General features: G+C 37.7%; 1 protein-coding gene across 1 annotated transcript; it reads right to left on the bottom strand.

Moving 5' to 3' along the window:
- Positions 1–2934: 2934 nt before the first annotated feature.
- Positions 2935–24490, bottom strand: LOC105445103. Its single transcript, XM_030985800.1, has 13 exons — positions 24120–24490; positions 23409–23554; positions 21839–21945; positions 21340–21470; positions 13414–13746; positions 11757–12062; positions 10692–10826; positions 9935–10084; positions 7796–7927; positions 7232–7396; positions 6497–6628; positions 5157–5319; positions 2935–4621 (listed from the first exon to the last, which is right to left on the bottom strand). The coding sequence occupies exons 1-13, from the start codon at positions 24175–24177 to the stop codon at positions 4138–4140; spliced, it is 2442 nt and encodes an 813-aa protein (XP_030841660.1). The 5' UTR covers positions 24178–24490; the 3' UTR covers positions 2935–4137.
- Between the last annotated feature and the right edge of the window lie 1088 nt (positions 24491–25578).

The raw sequence follows: 25578 nt of genomic DNA, 5'->3' as shown, positions 1-25578 counted from the left end.
AACTACATAAATATATTGATATCCATTTATAATGATATGTGTATGATTATGGGACTGTAGACATTTGATGAAGTAAATGAAATATCTGTTATTGGTTTCTCTTGAATTTCAGGGACCTACCAGTCAAGCTCCATGCAGTGTCAGGTAAATGATTGTATCCTTCTGCAGAAAACACACACAAAGACGCACACGCACACCTCCTTCCATTTATAAACCTACATAAACACAGTGTTAGTCATGTTAAGGATGCAAAGTGCATTTGAAATCATAGAATTCTTCAACAACAACAAATCTCGTTTGGAACACGTTCGTCCTTCTTCGTTGCTTCAATTAACAAAACTGCTCGTCAAAAAAGAAACATCGATTTATTATATGAAAAGTTTTAAAAGGCATTCCACATGCATCCACAGTTAGTCGAATATCGAAATTAATCAATCGTTTCATCTTATCTTATCATATATATATATATATTCAATTAGAACAATTTGTTCTATAATGAACTTGCTCTTGGTCATTTATATTGTATAATGTGTTTCAGGTATTTTTATATGTTGTATGGCTTCCTTGGAAATCAAGTCATCAACAGTTATTCTGTTGCCTTGAACGGAACTACCGTACGGAGATAAAACTGAATTAGTTTTTAAATAAATAAATATTACATCTTAAAACACTATCTTTTACATCATACTCCATATTACATTCAGTGCCACTTGGAGCAGACGTAGTCCGTCGAAAGGCTACTCTCTTCAAACGGATCCACCAAGGAGGGCGCCTTCGAAATCACGTGATCAAAACCAAACATGGCTTTCCATTGGTCAAATGCGGTGCCGAGTGTAACAGGCGAGACGACTGCGTGTCATTTAACATCGGCAACGATGTGTGTGAGCTCAACAACCAGGTGGTAGGCAGCACCGGTTTTCGCAGGGACGACTTTGTGCAAGACGAGGGATTGAAATATTATGAGAAACAATAGACCAGGTCAAAATCTTGGCATGATTGTCGTAAATAAACAGAAGGAGAGAAACAGTAGATAGCGATGCCAGAGATGCATAGCAATGTTGGTTTCAATTGACTGATATTTTTGAAGCTTCTTGTACAAAGTTAAATGAACAAGCTTGGCGTAGAAAAATGTCAGCCTTTTCTTCAAATTTAGATTGTATATCGTTACCATTCTTTTGGAAAGATTAGGTATATTTAATCATTAGATGCAGATAAATAAAATTTAACATTTTTTGTAAACGGAAATCATTGTCAAATTCAGCACCAATTCAATTCTTTATTGTTTGTACCCTACTAGATCCATAATGCAAGTACACACACGGCAGGTATTTCATCGAACTGTCCCTTTTAACGTTTTCATCATTATGATTTTAAGGAGAACGCACGACATCCAACTTGAAAATTTATGAATCAGCTCACTTGTATTAGAGATATTTATTTTATTACTGCCTTTATCATATATGAAAGATATTAATTGTCTATAATTTGAAATAAAAGCACCTTTACGTCATGGTCTTCAGTGAGGACAATTTATGTGGCGGCAACCATGGATTCCAGTAGGATTGTGATAAAATTGAATTAGAAAACAAGATGAGCAATATCTGGAATTTCTAAATGATTTCAAACGACTGAAATCATATTTTTGCGTTATAAGATACAGAAATGTAACATGAAATTACCTTTCAAGATTTCAAGATTTCAAATTTATTCATGTTTCCAACAAAACATTACAAATCAATTATAAGCATTTAAAACAAATTTGAGAAATACATGTTGGAAACAGAGGGGTCCACTAAAAAGCAATGATTGTACAAGTGTGAACACTTCAAATGAACCTTTGTTGTTGTTTGATTTGGTTTTTTTAAGGCAATTCAGTCAAAATCGACTAGTTATGCCTTACCGTCGCGGTTCGGCCCCTTTATTTCTGAACGGGACTTAACCATATCGTATATGCAATATTTCCACTGGAAAGGGAGGAAATCAGCGATGAACTTTCGGATATTGTGCCGATTTAAATCAAAACTGTTGAGCTTTTGAATAAAGCTTTTTTATTTTGTAATTCATCGACTCTAAACCTTTATCGATTGTGTTACTCCAACCGCTATTAAGGCAAAAATCATACATAATTTAGAAACGAGTTGAAATAATAATAATAATAATAATAACTTTTATTTACCCAGGGTAGCCACTTCAGTTATGAAACTGTTCTTCCAGCGGGCCCTGCATAACATAATATGTTATTACTACCCTTCTCCAATCTAATATGCTGAGCGCCTAGCTAGAAGGCAGAAGGTCCCATTGTTATAAGTCTTTGGTATGACTCGGCTGGGGTTCGAACCCACGACCTCCCGTTCATGAGGCGGGCGCTCTAACGACTGAGCCACCATGCCCCGTGTTTAATACAACTGTATCATTATTTGCATAATCTTTGCTAAAAAATTATGAAAATATCTTATTCAATCCATGGCTAATTAATATCTGATTTCGAGGTTTTATTTCAGATTTCGGAAATAGGGCAGGGGAAGGGGGCTATGTGAAACAAATTGTAAATACCTCTCCCTCCTCCTCCGAAGTAAAAAAAAAAAAAACCCTCATTTGTTACAGTTGGCATGGTTGTTGTTCAGATATTGCATCAATTCGGACGTTTTAAGTCACGTTATAAAAGAATAAGATTGCACGATTAATCATACTAAATTCAAGATGATAAAACATATGTAGTTCAGTTTCAGTAACTTGTCCATTGCATTGTTCATTTTATTACGTTATTTCAGAATTCTTGTACATTCAGAGCCAAATATATGTACACAGTTGATCTACATTAAAATGTTCAAATAGCAATGTTAAGTTTATCCACCATTCCCTTTCTGCATTATGGAATCACATGTACAAAAAACGATATAGCAACAGACATTCAATACACAATACAAAATCAAGTTGATTTATCAACATAGTTCCATCTATATCGTACGCATTATAATACATTACAAAAATACAAAAATGAAAACTAACTAGCACAGATAATTGTTGATTAATAAACAGTTTACATATACTCTTTTACTTTATGTAGAAGTGAGTTTAAATAACGTACAAAAACGTAACAAATACAGTTTATGTCCATGTTTCCTGTTGAACTGTAGGCCCGCAAAGTTTAACAACAAGTATTCGGTAATGTTAACGCCTTAGTTTTCTCCTTTGATTTTCTCCATCTCACTTTCAAAGGAACCCGCAAATTAGTCTGAATATTTTACACTATCATTATTAAACCCTACCACAAAGCCATTTGAATCAAAATCACACAAATCACAATCCATTCTTTAAAAAGAAACTGCGTAACAATGTTGAGAGTATTAAATTTTGACCAAACAAGAAGATAGATGCGTACCATATATGTATACGTTACTTCGAACATTCCCAAGCTAACTTGCATGAAAAATGGGCTCTTTCACTATGACCATCGCGTCTTTCCTCCCGACTTGAGAACCACCTTCAGGAACGCTAGATAAAATGTCCATACTATTTAAACTACATGTACATAGTTTCAAAATTAGTTAAAAGTAGGTCATATCCATACACTAAATAGCTAAATGGATATTTCCATATTGATAGGTCCTATCACACACCACAACGTGAATACACCATATCAATTCAATTTGTAAGTTGAAGTTAAAGATAAAGATGGGTTATGTTAATGTGATTGATTTGTGAAAAATTGTCTAGAGGTAATTTGGAAAAGGTTCCCAATGAAGTAATTGAGAACGGAGATACACAATAAGTTTGAAATCAGTGATAAAATGGTAATAAATTGACTTAAAGTTTTTCTGAAAATCACATGTAATGCATAAATGGTAATTTACATGCTTGTGGTATGAAAGCCTTGTTCAAACTCTTCAGCTCGTATTAGTCATAATTTGGATATTGGTGCATTAAAAGATAACCCTGCCTATAGAATATTTTCTACTACGATATGAGAATGACAAATTACTGTTCGCCTAAACCAGAACTCATTCTCTTTAACAAGATAACGCATGAAACAGCTTTTACTTGTTATTTTGTCAAGAATTTTAAAACTTTATCATGTATTTCATGTTTTCAATGCATGTATTCCTGACGAATCATATCAAATCGATCCGAGCTGTTTTAGTTTGGAAATTGTAACAGTACTTTGAAGCTACTGTTCTGGTAAACACCGTCAGATGGACTGATGGGCATTTCATACTCGTTCGGATCCCTGCTCTTTGGGACCCTGGGCTTGGAACTACCGGAGACCTCTATTGGCGACACATAATCGTACGAATCTTCTATCTTTAGCGTCTTGCTCCCCGATGAACTGGGGCCCTTGTAGAGAGGCTGATATGCGTCTTCGGGTGTACCAACGTCGACAGAGTGAGGCCGGTTCTCGTCAACGTACTCGTTACTTGAAGACGCCATTGCGATATTGGTCCCCGCAACGCTGGAGCCCTTGATGAGCGGTTGGTAGGTGTTATCGGGAGGGTCTACGTCGGCAGAGAACGCCGGGTTTTTATGTACGTGATCATCAGGGGAAGGTGACATTAGTCCCGCGGGTGAAGACATCGATGACCTACCCGTCTGTGGTGGTTTCGATGACACTCTGCCGCAAACCCTAGTGAGGAGAATAATCCTCAAATTCAGTTTTGCAAACAAAACAAATACAAATAATATTGTGCGGTCACTTCGTGATTTCACGTTTTGACTGATCTGCATTCTATTTATCATTTTGAAAGGCAATGTAAAACAGGTTTATGATGCTGGATAATGCAACATAACCTTTTTAAGGGACATATGTATGCTAAAACTGAATCTTGTAACATATAAATCTAGAGCTACAACTACAACCATTCATCCCTTGTTCGAAGTTATAGAGTAACTTGGAAGAGCTTTTCAAGTTTGATTCGGAACTTGTATGAAAGTCTTGTTCAGTTCGTAATATTTTAAAAAGTAGGCCTAATCTTGCAGTCCAGGGGAATGTGTCAATAGCGAGTTGCGACTGATTCTGATTAATCGCAAGTCCTCCATTCAATCACAAACTCACAAACTCCTAACTCTTTGGTACAGAGTTGCGATTGGTATCAAGTTGCAATAGACTGACTCTATCGGAACTGTTTATGAGACCGGGGCTCAAGTCCTACATTACGTACCTCTTGCCGAATAATACACCAAGACACACAACGAGACAGACGAGTGTGATCCCTAAGAGCGCCCACAACGCGCTCCCACCAGACCAGGCGCTTCTCAAGCTTCTCCCCGTGATGTCAGGTTCAGAGGTCTCGCTCACAGTGGTGGTCGATCCATCATCTATGACTACAGGCCACAAATTAATGTAAGAATTTGCATTAGCGTATTCGAATGAGGGGCAAGAGACGCAGTCTGCCCCTCTTGAGAGATTTCATACCAAGCAGTTAGGTTAATAATGATCTAGGAAACGCACGAAACAAAGACACATTCTTACTAAAATTTCCCAATCGGAAGTAGAAAAGTGATCTCCTGCATATTGTTTTGTTCTAGTGGCACCCCATACTTAAATATATGCCTAACCGTTAGCCGTAATGTTTTCCCCTCCCGAGCCCAAGGTCTGTTCAAGCCACTGATATCTTGAATTAAAATATGACATTTCTGTGGATAAAAGGCCTTTAACTTTTGTTTTCTTCTTCAATTCCATGCTTTGGTATATTTTCTTAGTTTAACGACACTGCGTCATACTTTTCCATTGTTTTCTAGAAACCAAATTTCCTAAAGCTATGGCCTGAACTATGCTGCTTTGCAATGTGTTCGTGAATGAGGGTGTAGGTGGGTACGTGTGCGTGCACCCGCGTGTGGGTGTTTGTCTGACTGCACAATGCAATACAAAATAAAGCGGATATGGTATTGATAGAAATTCGAAATCGTTCATTAACAACATGATAATTTAATATTTGTTTACATTTCATCATGTTCATTAAGTTTAATCCGCTTTACTTCAACCCAGAACCAAACTATTGAACCCTAACCCCAACTTCCAAAACTGTCCTAATATACAATGTCTGCCCTAAGCCTAAAACCTGCACAAGCAGATGTCAGGTCACATCTTGGGCATCAATATTATAGTTATTATATTTATTTCATCACGATGTACAGTACAACAATTTTGAGCAATGTGACTGGTTCTTTTTTCCAATGCCACATTCTGTTCTTTAGTTTGGAATACTCTGTATGCATGTTTTTATTGAAGAGGGGGGGGGGGTAACTTTTTTTAAAACAACAACCAATGAGGATGTTCAGGCATTGGTTGTTGTTCTCGTTTCTGTTTTTAATAGTTGTTCTTGTTCCTTTTTTTAATTGTTGTCATTGTCATGATCTTTGTATGCTTTCACTAGCTATGCAATATAATTTCAAGTTGTGCTCCTGGAAATCAAATAAATAAATAAACAAGAATATATGGAGGTAATCCTCAGCTCAGAAGATTTCACGAGAAATGTTCCCATCGATGGTGCTAGCTTACCAGTCTGACAGGCTGGTCCATCCCATCCAGAGAGGCATGTTCCAGAGAAACACCCGCCCGTTACAGAATTACAACCTGAGGCTCCTTCGGAACAACGGCATGTCTTGGAACACGAGTCAAAACAACCAACGTCTGCATAAAGCGGGAAGACAGAAACGGTTAATAGAATTGACTAAGAATTCGTCAACCTTAATAATCTGGTTTCTTACTTCACTTCTCTGCGCGATCGCTTGATTTCTACACGTGCAATTTTGCACAAAACAATAGGCACCGATTGACGAAGCAATTGCTTTGCACTGCGCAATGGCTTTGCCAAAATTTCCTATCTTGATTAGCTCCCTGACAACCCTTCTAATATCGGGTAGATTAATATGGCAGTTGAATAGTTAAAGTAATCTTGAAGCGTTTGGTACATCTGTCCCATTACAAATACAAAATAAAGTTATGCAGACATTGCGAACAATGGAAGATGGGATTCGTGCAATTTAGCACCGAATTATCTCATTATTATAAATATACATGTAGTCCACATGAATGTCCGCTGTACTGACGCGATGGTACGTCACTGGGTGGTGAAAATATTTTTTTTTTAAATTGCTGGCATAATGGACAGTGGCCTTTACAGGCTCGATTACTTGACAGACGCAGGTTATGGAACAATCGAAATGACGACTTGTAGGCGACGGACATATCTACAACAAGATCTGTTAAAAAGTTACCAAGGTTTTAACTCACAGACATCGCAATACGTGTCCCTCGAGGGATCCGTCACATACCCATTAGCGCAAGCACCGTCCACATCGACGCAGTAACCGGTCAGCTGATCACAGGATACGGTAGGACAGTGACATACCTTACTGCAGTGCTCGCCGTAAAACCCATCAGGGCAAGTTTCGGGAACTTTGCGAATAAAGAGAGAGAAGGAAAGATGGAAAATAGAAGAAAGCTGTTGATCAGAGATCAAATGACCATTAAGTAGATACATGGATAAAACTAGAATTAAACCGATATATTCCTGTAGAGCCCAATTGACCAACAACACACGGCGAGACCGACTAATTCAGTCTCTGTGTTTGGTTACAACATACAGAACGGCGTTATACAAAATCAAAATCAAAATCATCTCGGTTTTGCCCCGTCATATGTTAAGAAAGCTCAACGCCAACCATGACCCTGACCCTAAGATTCTGAGGCATACATATCCAAAATGCCAATTTAGCGCGTTCTTTCCCATTTACTTCAGAGCACGACGACAACTTGAGCTGGACTTGTTAACGTTAATGTTCTGTATCCTCATACCTTGACAGCTTGGACCAGACCAGCCGTTTTCACATTCCCCCGGACATTCACCGCTGAAGACATCACAGGCTGACCCTCCTGAGCAGTGGCAAGTCTGATTACAGTCCACGCCGTACAAACCAGCTTCACATGCTATAACGAAACATAATGAATAGGCAACTATAGTCCTTCGCTCTCTTGGGTTCCCTTCTCCAATGTAGCAAGATAGGGACGGGGTAGACATCATTTGATAAAGTTCATCAATTTATCGAGTACAAGCCAAAACAGTTTTTTTTGTATGTAATATATACTGGTCCACTAAATAGCTCGCCAGATAAACTGTTAAACTCCCCCGTACCCCCCCCCCCCCCACCCGAATTAGACCTATTGACTGATGTGGCCCGTGAGACGATTTGATGTGGTCCATCAAACTTAGCAAGTAAAAAAAAAACAAGAACAGTTTTTAAGTAATTTTGTCTAATACTCAGCGGTCCATGAAATATTTCAGACTAAAATATTTCTTGCCGCCTGATTTAAAATTTCTGAAATATTGGCTGACATACCTTTCGCACGATACGTCACGCAGCTCTATTTCGAGAGTGGCAATATTATATAATATTCTTAAAGAATATCCATCGCAAAAACCGTAATAATAGAGACGAAAAATATAGAGGTTATTATGTCGGTATGAGAAAGCCCATAGGTCATTACGTGATACGCGGTATTCATCTGGACCAGCGTTTTCAGCCCCTTTTATTGTAACGGTATCCTTTTAAGAAATAAAATGTTACGGTCACCCAATTTGAAATTCATCACAGTTTTATTTTTCTACATTGTGGGACTCGTCAAGGGCTATGCACACACCGTCTTATGAGCAAAGGTGTCAGTACACACAAATGAAAATAATGACACTTATAAGGCTGCAAAGTTATTACAAAAACACACCTGAAGATATTCGGGCATCTCGTTGCTTAGATGTGTAGGTATTCAGGCATTTCCCTGTTTATATTAATATTATTGTTCCTAAATGATGTGAGCGAGCAAAGAAAGCGAGGAAAACGATGCCTTGTTCTCTTTAATACTATTTTTCATGAAAATACATAGCGGTTTCTAATATCTTATTTTCACGAGTCTGATGTCATTCCAAAGTTTGTTTTCAACATAACTCAATTTCCCTTGGGGAACCCTGTCAAGAAACGCTAATCTAATACCAAGCTAGTTTTCGTTTACTAAATGTTTTATGTACTTAGTAACAGCTTGGCATAGTAAGGCTTAATGAACATGGATCCTGTTTTAGATCTTTAAATATTATGGGCTCGGCTTTATTTACTATTTTCAACTGGCTTACATAGTCCTTGGGGCGTACTCGTAGTAACCAACAGGTTCATGTTTAGCATTTTCCGACAATGGGTAATTCAAACAGTTAAAGATAAAGTTGAGTTCTGGTCATGCGATTGCATTGTGAAAGAAGCAATGTGGATTCGATCAGGAAAAACATATCATGTAGCATTTAAGTATTGGTGTGTATTGCAAGGTCCTGGAATCATCAAAATTATAAGAAATTTGACCCAGTCTTGGTAAAAGTAACAAGCACTGTACACAAAACGATGTTTATGGGACTACACAAACATATGTGGCATAAAAATGAGGTCCTCATTATTAATAACAATTAAAACGCTCACAAACTGTTCACCTCTTCTAAGAACTCAACCTTCTCTTACAAAATAGTCTCTAACCCTCTCGGGACAGGTACTATTCCACATTTGGTGGTTGGCTAATTAACGTTTGAATCAGAACGCTGAATAATAGGCAAGATGCATGAACAATTGGAAATAAAGGGCTTAATTTCTGCACATGCTGTGCCCATTTGTATTGCATGACAACGTTGTATTTGAAGCCAGGTACTTTAAAAAGAAACCGTTAATATCGTTAAATTCATTGTCTTTTTACCATCATTTGCCATCTTCTAAACTTTTCCAAAATATTTTTTTTCTCAATATAAATTGTTCTAAGTGAAATTGGATTTTATTAGAAGAATGAGGGATGAAGAGAAATATATTACTGCTGCCAATTTGAAGAACATTAATTTCTTAAGTGATTAATGGAGCCGTTAAAAATCCCTGTCCAGAAAGGGCTAACGTAAGCATGATTGAGACTCACTCCGGTAACATTTCCCAGTGTACCCCGACATGCAGTTGCAGCCATAAGGATCGGGGCGACAGATCTGGCTTCCTGCACAAGAAATGTTCAACTCCTGGCCAAGGCCACATGCGATTTCACAATCTGAACCGAACCGATGCTTGCCACAAGCTTCATACAAAAAAAGAGAGAAAATTATTGTTTAAAGGACTCTTAAGAAATCAATATTTTACAAATTTGTGATTGGAGGATCAAGACCGTATTATAAAAATTAGGACCATCCAGATGGGCGAAGAAAGTAGTTGGTTATACATAATGCACAGGGTTGTGTTCAGTGGATATTTTGTTGAGCGGTAAATATTACAGATAAAAAAAACAGAACTTCAGTAGTTTCTTTTAATCTGAAATTTTTCAGTTACTGAATTTAATCATTTTCATAGACTGAGTAAAAGTATCATCTGGTTCCCGAAGCAATGTCTTAGAGGTAGAGTATTTGACTGACACTGCTTCAGATCTACGTATACTGTCATCTGCTGCTCACAATGCCCTGATGTGTCTACAGTCACGTCCTAGAATGAATCACCAACTACATGATACGCTCGTGATGATGCTTGGGTACACTAAACGGAAATTGCTCGATGTACGCTTTCGACGAAAAAAATGGTCCAGTTGAAAATACACTACAGCAGTGGTAGCGATGTGGGTAAAATACCCTGCCTTAGTTAATGGAATCAAACTTTATCTGTTCTCGGGCAAAGTACAATTTACTAATCTCTACCTGTCAGACAATTGTCTCCGGTGAATCCAGGTGGACAGACACACGATCCAGAAAGATCATGACAGATCCCTCCATTGTAGCAGGGATCACAGATACCCAGACACGCTGGAGGACCCCATCTTCCTGCAGGGCAATCTGTATGGAAAGAGAGGTGAAGAGCCGTAAAACCTAGTGGCCCTGGGGGGTCGAGCGAACTCCCCTTACAAGAAGTAATCTTTGAGGTGGAAGGTTCGATAAATCCCAACCCGCAACGTATATCCTATGATGATACATTAGTCCACTTTTGCTACTCTCCACCAAGATGTTAATACGTATCCGATATGCCAGCTATGACCGGGATAATAATATTGGAGCACCAGGAACGTCACGGCGTGACGGACATTGTACTTTAATAAGAAACCACCATTGATATTAAAATGACTCGGTAACATTGTTGAAGGTTCATGAAAAAACTGTTACCATCAATAATGATCTGTTTTCACTCAAAACTTTCAGATTATCTTTAATTGTACATCTAGCATTCAAGACACTACCTTAATAGCACCATTTTCACTCATCTGAACAAAGGGCCACTCTAACCAAAAACTGGCTAAAAAATGAAAACAAGACATGTAAAACAATTTTTGACGGAGATTCCGAACATGACAATGATCTTTCTTAGAAATCATTGATAACACTGGAATCTAGACGACTCAGAACGCGCAGAAAAGGCCCAGTATCGGTGATAACGCATTTGACGTCACTGCAGGCGCCTCTCTGGTTATAAAAGGAGGGTGATTTAGGCATTAAAAAGTCTTTAAAAAGGCAAACTATGATAATATTTGAAGAAAAAAAGACATTTATCCGAAAAATAATATGCACTTGATAATCCTAGTACGTTTCTGGTAATTTCGTCATTCCTAATTATCAAATCGGACATGCCCACAATGACGTCAAATGCGTCATCAGGTCACGTGACCGTATTACATTTTTTTTGTTTGGGGGGGGGGGGGCAATGCCCCTCGGGTCTATTACTGGCAACAGCGCAACAATTCATGTCAATAAACAACGAGAAACAAAACTCACCAGGAACTATTAATTGAATAACACTGCCGTTGAATCCGAATGTGCGACAGTTGTCCGTATCATAAATCCTTGCGACGTAGGCTCCCTCGTGCTCCTCGCCAGCAGACGTTTCAACGTGAGCTGTGTCGCCCAAATAAGGCGAAAATATATCACCTCTGTCATTAGTATTACTCGACATGTAGAAAGTCCATGCAAGAATTAGCAAACGTAAACCATCAAGACGCCTGACTTTATTCATTCCCAGACGAACTGGTGTTCCTGGGTAGGCCGTCACTGTAAATCGCCCTAAATTCGGTTGCGCGTCTCCTGAGGAAATGATGAAACAACCATAAACAAATTAAATTTGAACGCGTGCTTGCTGATGATGCCCGTTGTACATATAGCGTCATTAGGGACTTTTCCATGTGTACGTCGACGTAGCAGTCCACTATGTCGACGTGCAAATCGAAAAGTCCCTATTTGCTAACGTACATGTAAGACTGCGTCCACGACTAGCGCAGTCCTTGACTCACCACCTGAAAGTTAACCGAACACAACGTGAATACGAAATGAACTCTACAAATTAGCGCGTTGATTAATTAGCGCATGCGCTATTTTTTCTTCAGACTTGAAGTGCTTAGGTAATAACACTATCGACATTTATTAATTTGTTTACCCATGGTTTAATGAGATTAGCAGCCAATGGCTGAAATGCTAATTATTTACAAACACATTTAAAATACATAGAACACACTATTGCAGATGGTAAAACTATACAGACACCACGATAAATATATTAGTGATAATCAGTGCAAACAATCGCGTTTAATGATTGGCGCATGCGATATTTTCTGACGCTCCTGTACAACGAACACAAGGGAAAGTGAGTATTCCGACATTATACTGCGGCGACAAATATTGGCCGAGCTTTATTTCGTCAAAAGGATAGGGTCACGGTTAGGGATAGAGTAGCAATTAATTTTTGGGTTAGGCATGGTTACGAACAACCGCGGAGCATATGGGTTTTTCTTTCGAGGAATCAATATTAAAGAACAGCATAAAAGAATGTGAAAGAATTTCGGACACCCTGCAGGACTACGTAACTCAAGCACGTAAACTCAAACAAAATCAGTATCGACTGTTTCACAGGCACCCATAAAATGTTACCAGCACAATGGTTCTATGCCCAAAATTTGTTTAAAAAACATCTCAGCCATATTACATCAATAAAAGCTCAAATGTGACACGTAATGCCCCCATCTATATATCTATAACTTGTAAATGTTAATCAATTCTTTTAAATTACATCAATAAAAGCTCAAACGTGACACGTAAAGCCCCCATCTATATATCTATAACTTGTAAATGTTAATCAATTCCTTTAAATTACATCAATAAAAGCTCAAACGTGACACGTAAAGCCCCCATCTATATATCTATAACTTGTAAATGTTAATCAATTCTTTTAAATTACCTTTTAAAGTTCCTTTAATACATCTTTTAATTCCATCTCTTGTGAACTAAACGTCGGTATGGGGTCGGTTTGACGGTGAAACTGGGTTATAAGGCTACATCCACCATCCATGAAAATACTGTCCTTCCATGACCCCCTTCTTTTATTTATACTATCTTTTTTTTTTAGAGAGAGAGATAGACAAAGTGAGAGAGAGCCACATACTGCCAGGTACAAGATGAAATGCTGATACGGTGGTTGTGTGCTCATCAAACTCCGATGAAATTCCGCAAACAATTTTACCGGCTGCGTGGTAGTTGGAATTCGGATCTAACAGCAATTCATGGACGGCAGACGATGAGGGTATCGATAGTGACACGATACTACTCGAGATGTGTTGGGTAAGCGCATCTCTCGTGTCGTAGGTGACATGTTTGCAAGCGATCCTCTCCTGCTGTTGGCGCGTAATTACCAAGACTTTAAGATCAGAGACAGGAGCAAACGGATTAGAAACCCACAGGTAGACATCGGCTGGTCGTTTAATCACTCTGTGGAAATCTTTGTATTCAAAGAAAATAGATAGGGCGAGATGAATTATTTACACAGGTTACTCCGCCCCCTACCCCCCCCCCCCCTTTCCAAAAAAAAGGGCTTGCACACTTCATTAAGTGGGGTCAAATTCACCGGAAGCATCGGAAGGATAATCTTTCACAGGAAAAATATTACCGAGATTGACAAATTTGGTAGTGGGGTTATTGTTTTACGGGATAATTTTGTGATGCCAGGTAAGTGTTCAAAATGAAACTGTGTCAATGAAACTGTATCATTATAAAAGTCGTATTAGTTCAACAGGTCATTCAAAAGCCTCGAAACATGTTTGTGTGATGTTATGATTGTGTCCAATCTGTCATTTATCATATATCGCACAAAAGCCCAGGCGTAATAACATGTCTAAAAACTAGATGGAACTTCGACTGCGCGCAGTCGAAAGTGATGCCTCCGTCATAGAGCAATTTTACAAACAAAAACGGAAGAAATATTTCAAATCCAAGTTTGGTTGTAATCCATTAACAGGTTCTCAGAATATCGTGATTACAAGCTATTTCTCATATATATGTATGACCCTTTGATCTTTGACCTCATGACCCCAACTGCAAGATACAAACATATCTTGAGTTTGATGGTAATCCATCCATCGGTTCTAATGATAAAGCAATCACAAGCTATTTTTGCATACATAATGATCCCCATGACCTTTGACCTTGACCTCATGACCCCCAAATCTACTCAGTTCATTGTCTTAGCAAGATACATACGTGTCCTAAGTTTGGCAGGAATCCATCAATCGGTTCTTGAGATAACGCGATCACAATCTATTTTTGCATATATAATGAGCCCTGTAACCTTTGACCTTTGACCTCGTGACCCCCAAAATCTAATCAATTCATTGGCTCTGTAATTAAGTTACATACATGACCAAAGTTTGGTAGGAATCCATCAGTCGGTTCTTGAGATAACGCGATCACAATCTATTTTTGCATACATAATGAGCCCTGTGACCTTTGACCTTTCACCTCGTGATCCCAAAATCTAATCAATCAATTGGCTCTGCAAGATACATACATGACTAAAGTTTGGTAGGAATCCATCAGTCGGTTCTTGAGATAACGTGATCACAAGATATTTTTGCATACATAATGACCCCAGTGATCTTTGACCTCTGACATCGTGACCCCAAAATCAAATCTATTCATTGGCTCTGCATGTTACATACATGAACAAAGTTTGGTAGGAATCCATCAGTCGGTTCTTGAGATAACGTGATCACGAGAACGGGACGTACGAACGTACGGACGGACGGACGGACAACCGGAAAACATAATGCCTCCGGCTACTTCGTAACGGAGGCATAACTAGGCAATGATACGTTATATTTTACGAGGAGCAGTGGATGTCCTCAACATTTCACTAACATTTGTCCAGGAAAAAAAATCGTACTCATGTATTATTATTACAAATTTTTTTCTCCATCTACTGGCACCGGTGAAATGTGGGGAATTATGCTGGGAATTACCATGTGTTAGGAAGAATGGATTGTCTTCCTTCTTTCAAACAAACTTTAGGAATTATCAAAATAAAAAAAAAGACTTTAAAATAATGAAAGATTTCACGGCAAATTCAAACCTAGGATTTATTCTTTTATGAACATCTCACATAGTGTAACACAATAGGCCTGATGGGACAACGCAGTCTTTCTGTGACGCAGATCCACTTTAATGTTCATTGATTGGGAACTTTCTCTTGATTAGAATAAGATCCTGAACAAGTACATTCATATATTTTATGTGTGTATTGGGGACACGTTTAATAGGCAGTTCGTTTTGAGACATGGGGTCACGTACTCTTGCTGTTCCGTCCCTTTATAATTATATCACATCCTCCATGTAAAAAATCAGTAAAACTATAGGACATGGTATAAAAACACCAACACCATTCAATGTAAACTAGGCGTTGTGGCGTGCGCCTGTAATCCAGCTAAGAGTGGAAGTTACAAACTGATTCAGCAGAGGACGCAGGTTCGAAACTGGGTCACGTCTTTCGGATGGTGACGTTTAAAGGTAGGTCCCCAGACGTACATAATCATATCTGATTTATACACGTCTGTAAAAACCCAACACACTTTTTTTTTTTTTTTTACAATTTTGTTTTATTTCTCCAAATGTGCAATACAAACCATAACATACAATTGAATAAAATAAACGTGTTCAATATTGATGCTTTTACATAAACATAATTAAACACAAACTTATTTGCAGTATAACTTAGTAACAAAGTAAACGTATAAGTACCTAAACATAATATGTCAATTGTGAATGTTATTCACTTATATACAACACAAAAAACTTAAACAAATCTGGAGGTAATTTTACTGGAACAATCATGCCCCCTCCCTGCCCCCCTCCATCACACAAACATACTCACCCACCCACACACATACTCATCCACCCACCCCCCACACAAACACACTACTCACTCAGTGGATGTCTGCTAACATTCTCAACTCAAGAAAAATATACTAAATAATTATCCAGGCCGCAAAATAGAGTTATCCTTTTAACAGGCTCACGATGGAGAAGAAGAAAACAATCTTAATTAATCTTAAGCTGCTCCCACTTTAAGAAATGTGATCCCAGCTTTCCCATTTTAATTGCTATTTTCTTTTCCTCATCCCTATACTTTAAAATGGTTTTGTTCATCTTTTCTAAAGTTGGTACTCGCCCCCCCCCCCCCCCGATATTGACATGAATGTAACATACTTCACCATGAAAATGATAGTATTACACATTTTTATTCTATATGAATGAAGCGATCCACGGCGAGACGGCCCGGTGGCCAAAGCCGCCCCGCCTAGTACCGACTCAGAAAATGTTAAAGTATAACTTTAGCTCTTGAAGTGTGGAAAACGAAGATAAATCAAAGTCACTAAAACAAATTCTTGATTGGAGTTGAAGATTTATTAAAATAAACGTAGAATTAATAAAATCACGAAGTTCATGTTTTTGGGCTGGGCAACCCACTTGAAGCAAATTAGCAACTCATGTCGGTATCGTAACGGAAAAGAGGTCCCGCTCCAGAGACGCAACTCGGTTTTTATCCCCCCCGAACTGACACGCCTCGTCCTCCCAAAAATTGAGGCGTGTCACACAGACGCTTTGCGTAATATCAATCCACCCATAATTAGTTTCCGTATTAAAAGGTCCTATATTTCTTGGCGAATTTACCCCCCCCCCCCCGGATATAAGGCGCTCCGGATGATCCGCATCTCTATTCCTCACATACTTCTTTCACGCACCCACCTGTGTCTCTTACATTCTAATCTTTCAAACAAGAGATGCAAATCACCCGGAGACCCAACAACCCTGGAAATTAATTCAATGAATATAAAAAGGGATAAATGTTGCTATGTCCGTCCACACTAGCGAGCCCGCATGCTTCTGGCTATTACACACCTGTAATCCTCACTTCCTCTCTCATACTATTTCGATAGTGTGAACAGACCCGGCAACAAGGAAAAACCCTTCCAATTGTTATACAAATCTATTTCCCAAATTTGCCTAATTAAACTTAAGTCAACTGTGGCGACACGCCCAGCGACACCTAATCCAATCGGCCAAGCCGAAAAAGTAGAGCCAAAATTAAGAGCGCAACGTCTCGGAACAGGTGTTAAAAATAGCATACAAGGAATTCACCATGTATGTTTGTAAACATAGTTCTAGCGAAATCTACCAGGAATTTGCCTTGTACATGTACGTCAATGAACCTTTGAGGAAAACGTAAACACGAGAATATCCATATCATTACATGAACTTCCTACCAACCCAACAAATATATCTCGCCATTCTAAATCTGTAATTTCATCTAACTCAAAAAGTTGTATTAAAGCCTGCCATATCCTTTTAACGCTCCCGCAAGATAAAAATAAATGTTTGTATGATTCTATTTCCTGCTTACAAAACGAACATAAATTATCACCTACAAAACCAAATCTATGAAGATGCTCATTAGTGTATATGGCTCCATGCAATAATTTAATTTGAAATTCTCGTTGTTTTCTAATGAGTATAGTAATTTTTGGTCTAACAAATATTTCTTTTAATTCTTTATCTATAAAATCATAATCATTTTGCCCATCCCTTACCTGCAAATCATACGTTTGTTGCAGTGCTTTGATAAAATAATCATAAATTGTTCTTGAACCCACATCCACAAACTGTTTTTTTTTACTAGAAATATGAAAATAAGTATTAAAGCTTATCAAATCAACCTCGACGAATTGTATTAACCTTGAATCATCCTTCCATAACCTGGGTAAAGCATCATAAATATCAATAATCATAAGCAAATTATTACCTTTCATACCGAGGTTCATAAAATATTTAACAGACTTAACATGGCCTTTCTCAACCAAGTGATTCAGTTGAACAATCCCTCTTTCAAACAAGTATCTATCAAATATACTTTTTCCATTTATACATATATTCCGATTATTAAAAATAATTGGATTAATATAACCCTCCAAATATCTTAAATTACTTGTCTCTTGCCATGCTTGCAACATTTCCATATAGTATGGTGGAATATCTAAAACGAGTTTAATCTTTTTTAATTCATAATCACATTAAAAAAAAAAATCTACCACCCACACACTGTAAGCAATGATCAAAAAAAAAATTTCATCCCAAATTTTTCTCTCCACATAAAAGATGTTTTATCCACATTATGCGCTGTATTTTAACAGACATTTCAAAATTAATCATTCTTAATCCTCCAAAGTCATAATCCTGATACATTATTGCCCGCTTAATTCTATCTTTCCCCCTCTATATAAATTCAAATGAAATTTTTGCAACTTCTTTGTATACCCAATGAGGGACAGTAACGAGAGCTGAAATATAATTTAATTTTGAAAGCGCCTAAGTTTTTAACAAATGTATTTTACCCATAATAGTTCAATCTCTATGTTTCCACCATACAAGCATTTTTTTAATTTTACTTAGAATTTCTTTATAATTCAAATCATCTTTTAATCTTCCATCTAATGAATAACTAACCTCTAAAATGTGTATTTCCTTAACCAAATTTCCAAATAAAGGCCCATCAGGCTTGTTCTCATCCTCACCCATCCACATAAAATGTGTCTTTGTTTTATTCACTTTAAGACCACTAATTTGTTCAAATGATTCAAAAATATATCGCAACCTTCTAACCGAATCAATATCCTTTAAAAATATTGTCATATCATCTGCATATAACACTTGCCTAATTTCAGATTTTCCAAACGTAATCCCTTTAATACCGTTGTCCCTCCTTATTGCATGCGCCAAAACTTCGATGGCAACCAAAAACAAATATTGCGATAATGGATCTCCTTGCCTTACTCCCCTTTCTATTTCAAAATACCCCGTGGAGTGACCACCGTAACACAACTACTTATCCCTTTATACAATAATTTTACCCAAGAGCAAAATGAATTTCCAAAACCAAACAATTTCAATATTTGAAATAAATATCTATGAGATACAGAGTCGAAGGCTTTCTCAAAATCCAGTGCACACAAAACCCTTTCCCTTGTTCCCCATAATGCATAGAATAAAATAACATGTCATCAATCGTACAGCTTCCCCAATATTTCTATCTTTTATATATCCAACTTGATCATGATGAATTATTTCATTTAAAACCTCTTTCATTCTTTTCGCTAGAACTTTAGATACAATTTTATAATCTACATTCAAAACCGTGATGGGTCGATAATTTTTTTATATGGAGAGCATCTTTCGCTTCCTTCTCAATTAAGGTAATAACCCCTTGTTTTTGAGATGCCGTTAATTCACCCCTTTCGTATGTTTCATTCAATACTTCTACTAACAAATCACCCAAAGCTGGCCAAAAATTATAATAAAATTCAACTGTTAACCCATCATTTCCCGGGGTTTTATTCAATTTCATTTCTTTTAAAACTTTCAAACATTCATCTTTAGTTAATTTACCTTCACAGATTTTCCTATTGTCTTCATTTAACCTTGAAATATCATTAAAAAAGAAAGGGTCGTTTTGATTTATATCAGCCCTTAATGAATATAAATCTTTATAAAATAGTTTAATTTCCTTCAAAATTTCCTCCTTATCTCTAGTAGTTTCCCCATTTTCTTTGTACACCTCCCTAATTACACTTTTCCTTTTATTCGATTTTAACAACTGTTCAAAGTATTGCGTATTGTTTTCTCCATCTTCAAACCAAGCTGCTCTTGATCTTATTTTAATGCCGTGTCGAGAAAAATCATACAATTTATTTAGTTTATCCTTTTTTTCCTCAATACAATCAACAATATATTTAGTGGGTCCCACTTCCAGTTCGCCTTCTAAATCCTTGATTTGTTTCTCTAACAGTTCTATTTCAACCCTCCTTGCTTTTGCCTTTTTCTGCGAGTATGTTATAATGAATTCTCTCATTTTCATCTATAAAAAGTCCCAAAATACTAATTTATTCAAAATCTGTAATGACCATTCAGATTTTAATTCCTGTATTTCCTTAGTCATCTCTTCAACAAAATCTTTATCCATACATAAACTACTGTTAAATTTCCAATATGATTTCCCAAAAACAAACATATCAACCAAATCATTAAATTCTAGCCTAACGCCAGAATGATCTGGCGTAATAAATGTCAAAATCTCACACGTACCCACCAATTTTTTAACACTACAAGGTATAAACCAATAATCTAAACGGCTTTGCACAACCGGCCAATTTTGTCGAAAAGTAAATTGCTTTACATTCGGATTTTTTTCCTCCATATATCTTCTAAATCGTATTTATTTAAAAATTCCTTAATCAAATCAATAACCCGAGATTTCACAGGTGTTTTTGACCCCACATAATCTAATTTTCCATCCAATATACTATTGAAATCATCTCCTAATAAAACTAAATAGTCCCGATCACACTGATCAAAAATACTTTCATCTAACTTCTTTAAAAATTCAATTTGTAAAGTTTCTTTATCTCTCGTTGGAAAATAAACATTAACCAATAGCATTTTAACCCTTTGCATTTCACCTTTAAAAAAAATGTATCTCCCCTCTTCATCTACTTTAATTTTTTTTTCTTCAAAATCTAAATGATTCGAAAATAAAATAAGAACCCCTCTACTATGGTTTGACCCATGACTAAAAAACATTGGCCCTCCCCAATCTTGTTTCCACCGCTCTTCTATCTCTACTGTACTATATGTTTCTTGTAAGAAAATTATACTATACTATACACACACATACACGCACGCACACACACACATGCACACACACAATGTCAATAATTATTGTATTCGGGTATTTTTTTCTGGGAAGTAGGCCAAACGTTAATTTTGTGTCAATCTTGGCGCTAAAGGAATATTACCGACTCAGCCTTCGGTTTTTACTTTAAAACAAAATTAATCAGGTGGTTGTTACATTTATATCAAATTTGTATTTCAAGTAAATATCATTTTATTATGCCTTTAAAGAATAACATTTAAAAACATTGTTTGATTTCATAGAAAGGATCTGCTACGAAATATACCCACTTCATAAATACAAAAAGAAGATACATACCTGAGTGTTCGCACACAAACGAACTCGGGGAAGAACAGTTGTGTTCCTGCCATCTACCATGCGCTAGTAGATGGACGCAGTGGCTGCTAGCATGACATAGAGACGCATCACTGGCATTCCATGCGGTAAATCTTTAAAAAAAAATATATAGATTTTAAAGAGAGAACTCGGAGAGAGTGAAAGGCAGAGAGAGGGAGATAGAGAGAAAGAAAGAAAGGCAAGGAGAGAGAGAGAGAGAGAGAGAGAGAGGGAGAGATGTACATGTATAATGCATTAATTCATACGATCAATAGATTTTCAATAATGTACAAAGTGCTAATTAGGCCTGGGGTGCCTAGTTACCCCTGAATATTAACAGAACTAGCAGATAAGACTGTACAACAAATTATGATTGCAGGGCCCGTGCCTTTGGGACAATTTTTTTAAACTCTGACGGGGCTACTTTGGGTAAACAAGACATTGATGAGGTATTTTTTAAAGAGGTGAACACTGTCCTTACGTATGGTTAAGCAAAGACCCATCAATCCACTGGTAGTCGCAGTTCTCTTCGAGATCAGTGAGCCCAAACCAGACAGATTGATTGCCTATCAACGTCTGCACAAAGTCCTGTTAAAACACAATTTAAAAAAAAAAAACGTGTAAGGAACCACTGTTATGTGGAGATGCTGTTTTCTTATTGGATACATCACAATAGGTACATCGTTCGAGTCCCTACCACATCACTAACGTTCTTCGGCGAGACATTAATCCGCATTTGACAACTCGACAACTTTACAATCAAAAATGAAAATCATATTTCGCGCGGTTTAGATGCGGAAGCTGGGTTGAGGTCGATTAGTGCGGGTGCCACCACTTCCGGAAGTTACGTTGAGTAACACTGGGTCGGTGGAATGTCGTGTTGACTTTATAATCGTGGCAAGTTGGTCCAATATGGACAACTAATGCTGTAAGTTAAATATTTATGGAATATCTATTCATGCTTCAGGGATTAACTTTCGTCGACTAGGAAGCCCTGTCTGAACATTATGTGCTTTATTAGCAGACGAAGTTTGGGACGTGATATTGTGAGGAAATGTATACTTGTATTGAATGAAGGATGAGAAGAAACCAATTCGGAGTATCAAAGTTCTACTTTTTATCGGGGGTATAGCTAGCCTTTAGACAAGGCCTCATGTCTGATAGACGCCGAGCGACTAAAAAGAGACTAATCGCGAAAACCCGAGTGAACGCCAGAGCGAGTGGCCCAGCCAATCAAGTGGCCTTTAATAATCTGGTTTGGATTTCGTATATGTTAACCCTTGTTTCCGACTGGAATTCTCTACCGAAATGGTAGCGTCCAATCACCGAACGTATCATCGCGTGACGTCGGCATATATTATCCATCACGTTCACATGCAGTAAACTCTACGTAGTAAGATTACCTATAAAATCGAACGAAAGGAGTTGGACTGGTTCATTTTATATACAGGGAAAGTCCAATTATCTCACTTACAATTATTGTCAAGTCATCAAATGCTTCCTATTTTTTTGTAATTTTGCATGTCAAATAGATTTGGATGTGATTATTTTGTATTAATCATTAATATACGTTCATCTCATAAGCGAAACCAGTTAATGTCTTTTACCTTTTCTTACATGTTTTGATGATGAACGAATCATGAACGAAATCAAGTGGGGGATGGCCATTTTGATTGGTCAATAAATCCAAAGTCATCAATAATTCATGCAGAGCAGTAAAAGCTAGAATCCAAAAGGCCTCGCGGCTAAAGCCACTCGATCGCGCGTTCACCCCGGGTCTCTAGACTCATCTCAGCCGATGATTGGGGTGGAAAATAGCCAGAGCCACGAGGCCTTCTCAAAAGGATAGCATATATAGCGGAAACACTTGTTCCCAGATATTATACATTGCAATATAGTTGAAGACCGAATTCAAGAATTTAAGAAATCATGCTTACAATAAGACTTCATAAAAACGAATAACCTAAAAGTCAGATATGTCAACGCATCCATACACCCCTCAAAGAAAAGTTACGCTTGAAATACTTAAGAAAAAATGAGGACTCTCTTACATTAATTTCTCGCGTCTTAAGTTGGGCCAGATCTCCGCCAAACTTCTGGCAGTATTCTCGAGCATCCTGGAAGGTCCGATGAGTATCAACATATCTATAGGAGTTGTGTTCTAATGCATGCCAATCTGATGATCCACTGGTAGTACCTGATTGAAAGAAAAAAAATGGACAGAAACTTTTCACGATTTTCAAACGATTTTATGAATCCCCCGGATAGCCCTCTGAAACAGTTTTAGTGGTGGTTAGAGCGAGAGGGGAGGGAGGGGGTGGGGGACGAAGAAACCTGCGGGAATTTATATTTTCCAAAGATTATGATTCGGGATCCCCGATGGCCCACTTCAGTTAGAATTGCTTTGTGGAAGGTAAGAGATAGGATGACAAACGTGCAGATTACAACATTCTTGTTAAAAGGTGATTATACTGACATGCGGAAGTTGCTTTTTAGACGTAGTTCGGGAGGGGGAGGAGCGCTGGGGGGGGGGGGGGGGTTCTTGGTTAGAAGTGATTTTAAGTAAAGCATATATAAAAATGAATGCATTCATCCCAAGTCCCTCTCCCGAGGACCCTCCCACAAAAGAAATATACAAACAAGCGGAACAAAACTATTCTTCTCTAACCGCGCTTGGTATAGACTCATGTTAAATCTATCCTGGACTATTTTTTTTTATAGTTATACCACCAAAACTCACGAATTAAAAAAAGATATCTTACCTATTGCAAGCAGAATGTACAACACTGATAAACAGATAATCAACGCCATATTCGTCATGATGTCAATCAGTCAATGTTGATTATTTCTTACTCCATGTAGAATCAGGGTCTGTTCACCATATCTACACGTTTCTTAATTAACGCAAATCACCAGTTATATACAAAAACAGACTCGGTGTCTATCCAGCGAAGTAGAAGATCCACAATAAATTGCAAAAATATTACTGATGTGTTTTATACATTGGATCTTAATCAAAGCACTACTTCCTCATTGTCCGGTAATTGTAACTATACAGACGATACTGTTGAAAAAACCCGATTAAAAAAATAAGGAAATAATACTAAATTGTTATGGAAACGGGCATTTCCGTAAGGAAGGGAAACTACAACCGCTGGGACAAAATGAAAGTGCATGCAGCGAGTACTCGATTCCAGACTTGCCAAATACCGCATGCAATTGGTATAATAAGTCAGCTTTTATTCTTTTCTCACAAATTATTTATCCACAATAATGTTGCCTGTGAGGTGTATTTATTATTATTGTTTTTTTTTCTTCATTTAAAGATATCGTTCAAGGCTACTTTTCTCCCTTTTTAATCAGAAGAGTCGCTAATTTTGTGTGGATTACAGACAGCCAACGATCGGGTCCAACGAATCGTCATTACAGATCTCCAAATGAATGAATACATAATAATGATAATCATTATGAATAATAATAACAAACAACATGAATAATAATAATTGGCAAAATTAAAGAGAGGGAGATACTTAATTGATATGATAATTATAGAGCGAACGAGAAGAAGAAAATATGAGAGATATACGAAGTAAAAAGAAAAGATAAATATACATAAGCTTATATAATTAAGTTTACTGACATACCGCATAATGTCCAAAATTTTCACTTTAGGCCTATATTTCTGAGAAAGAAAAGCTTGTCTTAATCAGCACTGGTGTACGGTCAGGCAAAAAATATACTCATCTGAGCGTAATTAAACGCCTAAAACCCCTGAGCTTGCGAAGGTTCCGCCCCCTTGACCCCACCTGGGGCCCTATAGCATGAAGGCCCTTGGATGCTCATCTGAGCGTAATAAATGCCTAAAACCCCTGATCCTGCGGGTCTCCGCCCCCTGAATCCCACCAGGGGCCCCATGACAGGCCCCTACATGCTCATCTGACCGTAATTACATGCCTTAAACTCTTGAGCTTCCTTGAGTTCTGCCCCCTGGTCTCAACCAAGGGCCACCAGGCGAGCCCCTAGATGCTCATCTGACCATAATTTAATCACTAAAACTTTTGAGCATCTTGGGCCCGGGTTCTGCCCCCCAGGATCCCACCAAGGTCCCTAAGGGGGGCCCCTGGATGTCATCTGATCATAATTGAATGCCTAAAACCCCTGAGCTTCGCCTTCTAGACTCCACTAGGGACCCTAAGCCTAAGGGGGGCCCCTGGATGTTCG

Source organism: Strongylocentrotus purpuratus, unplaced genomic scaffold (genome assembly GCF_000002235.5).
Source record: "Strongylocentrotus purpuratus isolate Spur 01 unplaced genomic scaffold, Spur_5.0 spur5_scaffold_15, whole genome shotgun sequence".
Lineage (NCBI taxonomy): Eukaryota > Metazoa > Echinodermata > Echinoidea > Camarodonta > Strongylocentrotidae > Strongylocentrotus > Strongylocentrotus purpuratus.
This window is presented reverse-complemented; position numbering and strand designations above follow the sequence as displayed.